This window comes from Topomyia yanbarensis, chromosome 2, assembly GCF_030247195.1.
Source record: "Topomyia yanbarensis strain Yona2022 chromosome 2, ASM3024719v1, whole genome shotgun sequence".
NCBI lineage: Eukaryota > Metazoa > Arthropoda > Insecta > Diptera > Culicidae > Topomyia > Topomyia yanbarensis.
In genome coordinates, this window is record NC_080671.1 from 218,151,480 (window position 1) to 218,157,723 (window position 6,244).

At 48.9% G+C, this 6,244-nt stretch overlaps 1 protein-coding gene across 1 annotated transcript; it reads left to right on the plus strand.

Annotated features, from left to right (window-relative positions):
• Positions 1-948: 948 nt before the first annotated feature.
• On the plus strand, positions 949-5,670 carry LOC131680070 (uncharacterized). The gene has a single exon (XM_058960792.1). It carries the CDS (start codon positions 949-951, stop codon positions 5,668-5,670), a length of 4,722 nt encoding a protein of 1,573 aa, XP_058816775.1.
• The last annotated feature ends 574 nt before the right edge of the window (positions 5,671-6,244 follow it).

Sequence of the window (6,244 nt, forward strand, 5' to 3'; positions counted from 1 at the left end):
GTCGGGAGTGAACCACTACGACCGTTGTTACACAGTGCCATCCAGTTTCATTCAGCCCATTCCGTCAGTGCCCTATCCAGTTGTGTCTAGTGATGTGCAACCAACTACCATTCCAATAGGAGGACAACCTAAGGAGCTGCCGGAGCAACTGCATCCACGATTTCCTCCGAAGACCAAGAAACAAGTTTTGGAGGATAACATGAGCCGGTATTCCGAAGTCAGTTCCAGAAGGTCCACCAAACAGAGACAGTTAAAGTTGCAACTGCAAATGTTGGACGACGAACGGAAACTACAGGAAGCGGAAGAAGCAAGTAAACGCGAGTATATTCACACCCGCAACCAGCTGATGAAGGAGATAGTCAACGAGGAGGATTCGATTGTGGATGCTGATGAAGGACTGTCAGATGAACGAGTAGCGGAATGGCTTAACGACGAGGCTCCTGCAGAAGTTCCAGTTTCGCAGAACCAACGTCAGCTACCGGTATCCCAGTCAGTGGTTGTTCCACAACTAACGAATGTTTGGACGTCGGTCGGACAGATGCAGATCCAGGACCGAGTGAAGAAAACTGGTCTGTACCCGACTGAGAATCCCGGGATCAGACGAACGAATGTCAACCATCAATCGACCGCGGTGGGAAGCAAATTTGTTCCTATGTTACGCTCTACTCCGAGACAGATGCCCTCCGGTTATGAAAACGGCAGCAACCTAACACATAGCCAAGTCGCTGCTCGACAAGCCGTGTCACGAGAACTCCCAGTATTCAGCGGCTCGCCGGAAGAATGGCCGTTGTTCTACTCCACGTTTACGACAACGACCAACATGTGCGGCTATACCGCAGAGGAGAACCTAATGCGGTTGCAGAAGTGCTTGAGAGGGAAGGCGTATGAAGCAGTAAAGTTCCGATTGATATGCAGGCTAATGTTGTTGGTATCCTGTCCACATTGAGGATGTTGTACGGGAATCCCGAGATCATCGTGCAGAATTTGATATCCAAGATCCAGTCAACGCCAGCGCCGAAAGCGGACAGATTAGAAACACTCATCGAGTTTTCCCTTGCAGTGCAGAACCTTTGCGCAACGATCGAAGCTTGCGAGCTGGAAGAGTATTCGTACAACGTTGCTCTTTTACATGAGCTTGTAGATAAGCTACCTTCAGGGTTCAAGGTGGAGTGGGCCAAATATCGCCGTAACCTACCACGAGTACATCTTTCAATATTCGCAAAATGGTTGTATGAGCTAGCAGAAATTGTGTGTCCGATCGCAAATTTGCATGGTAGCGGGGCTAGAGCGCCCCAGAGTAACAAGAAAAACTCGGCGTTCCTTAATGCTCACAGTGGGGAGACAAGCGGCGGTACGACGGACAAGACGAATCATCAATCCAATTCGAATCGATTTCAGGCTAACTCTAAGGAGTGCCTGGTTTGTAAGGGAAGTTTTCCTAATGTGGAGAAATGCCAGCGGTTCACTGAGCTTGGATACAACTCTAAATGGGCAACTGTTAAAGAGTTCGGGTTATGCCGGAAGTGCCTACGGAAACATAAGGGGCCATGTAAGTCAAAGCAAGTTTGCGGCACAAACGGTTGCACTTTCAAACATCACCAACTGCTCCACAACAATCAACGTGAAGGAGCGCTGCGTTCCGGTAGTAGGGATTCGCATTCCGCCACGGTGGCACAAGACACATCTGTACGCGAATGCAACGCTCATCATAAGGCCACGAACAAGGGACTGTTCAGAGTTGCTCCGATCGTCATCCATGGCCCGGTTAAATCCATCAAAACTTTCGCATTTCTCGACGATGGGTCCTCACTAACTCTAGTGGACGCATCGCTAGTGCAAGAGCTGAAGCTACAAGGAACGCCGGAACCGTTATGCCTTAAATGGACAGGTAACAAGCGGCGGATGGAAAGTGACTCAATGAAGTTGGACCTCGAAGTTTCTGGAACGGGAGAGGTTCAGAAGAAGTATCGCCTTGCAGGAGCACATACTGTTGCTGGCTTGGATTTGTTTCATCAAACGGTTGACACGGAGTTGATGTGCAAAGAATATCCCCATCTACGAGGAATCCCCATCGAATCGTACATAAATGTACAGCCTCGGATCTTGATCGGAATCGATAATGCCAACCTGACATTCCCACTGAAGGGAAGGGAAGGCAAGATGTACGAGCCGATCGCAACGAAAACGCGACTCGGATGGATTGTTCATGGAGGTTCGAACACCGGAGAGGCTGTTGTGGGACATCATAGCCATAGCGTTCAGACATGTCCATGCAGCGAACGATCCGATGGTATGTTGCAGCAAGCCGTACGTGAATACTTTTCTCTGGATGGACTGGGAATTTACAGACCGGAGAAGCAACTTTATTCCGCGGCAGACCAGCGTGCGCAGCAGCTTATGCAGTCAGCGTCAAAGACAGAGAGTGGGCGATATGAAGTTAGCCTGTTATGGAAGTTCGACGAATTCCGACTACCCAACAGCAAACCTGTAGCTCTACGACGCTTCCACTGCCTAGAGGCCAGAATGAAGAAACAGCCGGAGTTGGCCCAAGTATTGCGGGCGAAGATTGAAGATTATCGTAAAAAGGGGTACATCAGAAAGCTGTCGGACGAAGAGCTGCAAGTTCCACAAGAACGAGTGTGTTATCTCCCGTTGTTTCCAGTGTTCAACCCGAATAAACCTGGAAAGGTGAGAATTGTGTGGGACGCGGCTGCAAAAACAAATGGTGTATCGCTGAACTCGATGCTGCTGACAGGGCCGGATTTACTGACGCCTCTGGACTACGTGCTTTTCCGGTTCCGAGAGTTCCGCGTAGGGCTTAGTGGTGATGTGAAGGAGATGTACTTGCAAATGGCAATGTCCAAGAAGGATCAGCACTGCCTCAGGGTGTTATGGTGTGATGACGCATCTGGAGAACCGAGCACCTACGTGACGCAGGTTATGCCCTTCGGTACCTGTTGTTCGCCAAGTTGCGCGCAATTCATCAAAAATCTCAACGCAAGCAAGTTCGAAGGGCAGTATCCAGTGGCCGCGCAAGCCATTATCAAACAGCACTACGTGGACGATATGCTGGTGAGCGTCGAATCTGAACAGGAGGCGATCCAGTTAGCAATGGATGTGAAATTCGCACACGCCCAGGCTGGATTCGACATGCGAAACTGGATTTCTAACTCCCCTGCAGTTATGAAAGCCCTGAAGGAGAATAACAAGGACGAAATCAGTCTAAACATCGGAGCAGAGCTGACGACCGAGAAGGTTTTAGGAATGTGGTGGTGTACGGCTTCAGATTCATTCATTTACAAACATTCAGCGAAGCACGACCGGGATTTGCTTGATGGGAATCGCACACCTACGAAGCGAGAGATGGTCAGAACACTCATGGCTGTTTTCGATCCACTGGGATTGATATCCAACGTGATGATCTACCTAAAAGTCCTATTCCAGGAAGTATGGCGATCCGGAATCGGCTGGGATGAGGTGATACCAGAACGTCTTAACGAAAAGAGGGAGAAATGGCTGAAGATCCTACCCAAGGTACAGACTATCAGCATACCTCGCTGTTACCGGTCTGCAACGCGGTTGGGCCCGCAAACGAACATCCAGCTACACACGTTCGTCGACGCTAGCCTGTCGGGTTTCACAGCGGTCGTCTACCTACGTTTCGAACAGGGCAGTACTGTGGAGTGTGCGATAGTAGGTGCGAAGACACGAGTAGCTCCCATAAAGTTTGTTTCCGTTCCAAAGCTGGAATTACAGGCCGCAGTCGTTGGAGTTAGGCTAGCTGACAGAATTACAAGGTCGCTGTCGTTCAACATTCACCAGCGGTTCTTTTGGAGTGACTCGAGGGACGTCTTATGCTGGATCCGGTCAGACCATCGCAGATATTCGCAATTCGTTGCCTTCCGTGTCAGTGAAGTCTTGGAAACCACGGGAATTACTGACTGGAGATACAAGTGCTCGAAAGAGAACGTTGCTGACGATGCTACAAAATGGCAGGGGTTTCCCGATCTCACCGAAGACAGCAGATGGTTCAAAGGTCCAAAATGCTTGTGGGAGCGCAGCGATAGCTGGCCATCAAATCCATACGAAGATGAGCATACCGAGGAAGAACTACGTGCAAACCTGTTTCATCATCGAGTTGAACCCGAACCAATCATCACCGTTCAAGACTACTCTCAATGGGAGCGGTTGCTTCGCGCCACAGCCACAACATTAAGAACAGCACAACGGCTTCGCAGCACAACGGAAGAAGCAGAAGGCAGCAAAGGATCTCTCACGGGCGAAGAATTGAAGCAGGCCGCCAACTATCTGTACCGATTGGCTCAAACAGAAGGATTTCCGGATGAAATGGGCGTTCTAAGGGCTAAAGTGGACAACAAGGTGCTACCCAAATCAAGTTCGATCTACACACTCAATCCGTTCCTGGACGAGCAACACATACTACGAATGCACGGCAGAATCAGTGCATGTGAGTACGCTTCCATGGATGCTAAGAATCCGATTATCCTTCCGAAGGACCATCACATCACAGGGCTGATCGTACAAGACTATCACGAGCGTTACCACCACCAGAACCACACCACCGTCGTGAACGAGTTAAGGCAGATCTTCCGGATTCCAAAGGTTAGGCGATTGTTTCAACAAGTTAGAAGCAAGTGTCAGGTGTGCAAAAACCAAAGGGCTGTTCCTCGTCCTCCCCCAATGGGAGATCTTCCTGTGGCTAGGTTGGCGGCATTCACAAGACCATTCTCATACATTGGCATTGACTACTTTGGCCCAATGTTAGTAGTTGTTGGGCGTCGAACTGAAAAGCGTTGGGGTGTGCTTATAACGTGCTTAACTATACGGGCGGTACACATAGAAATCGCACATTCCCTCAATGCGAATTCATGTATAATGGCGTTGAGAAACTTTATGGCAAGGAGAGGCGCACCAATAAAGATCTATAGTGATCGTGGGACTAACTTCATTGCTTCAAATAAAGAGCTTGGGAAGGCAAGCGTAGAACTTCAAGCTGCACTGAAGGAGATGAACCAGGAGCACGTCGTCCGAGAAATCGTCAGTCCAAACACTGAATGGTCATTCCTTCCTCCAGCATCTCCCCATATGGGTGGAGCCTGGGAAAGGCTTATTCAGTCGGTGAAGAAGAACCTCATGGCAATGAAACCAGGACGCCATCCAACCGACGAGACACTCCGTAACATGTTGATGGAAGTTGAGAACATCGTCAACTCACGTCCGCTAACGTACGTTCCAGTAGAAGACCCGGAAGCTCCAGTCCTGACACCGAACCATTTTCTCGTGGGTTCATCGAGTGGACTCAAACCCTACAGTGTCCTCAACGATGATTCGGTAGTTCTGCGGCGAGCATGGTGTACGTCACAAGTCGAAGCAAACATCTTTTGGCGGCGCTGGGTGCGAGACTATCTGCCGGAGTTAACCAAGCGCTCGAAGTGGTTCAGCGAAGTCAAGCCGATTGAGGTGAACGACATCGTAGTCGTCGTCGATCCAGGGCTTCCACGGAACTGTTGGCCCAAGGGACGGATCATTTCGGTTAAAACGGGCAAAGACGGACAGGTAAGGTCAGCTGCTGTACAGACACAATCCGGGATCTACGAGCGACCGGCGACAAGGCTCGCCGTTCTAGATGTTCGACGCGATGAACAGTAAACCAGGGATCTGTTGTACCCGGGGGGAGTGTCACGACCCCTCGGTCGGCGCATCTCACCATTTCTATTAACCGTGCATCATGTGGAGTATGTGAAATACCACACACCAGCTCTCGGTCAGCGAGAAACGTCAACCAGGAATTTGAAGAAGAAAAGCAACAAGATTTTCATGCGAGGTGCGAAGGAGTTATTAAAATTAATTCTTAAATCTAGTTAAACTAAACTTAAATGCTAAATTCTTATACTAAGTGGCTTATAACTATACTTAAGGCTAGTTACAGGTAAGAATTAATCCTAAAATGAATTACAAAGCGTGAACTTAACCTTAATCATTGTTCCTTAGCCTAACCTAAAACTAAGCGAGTGTAAGAACAGGAAAGCGTGTTCTAGAACAAAGCTCGAAGGAGGTTGAAAATAGAAAAAGGATTAGGAGGTTAAAATAGAAAAAGGATTACGGAGGAAGCAGGATTACAAAGGAGTAGGGGTACTAAACGTAAGTTACCAAATCATTAGTTGCTGCATTTTGTACTTATTGTGACACTTACACAGGAAGTTTTAATCGCGTCCAATATACG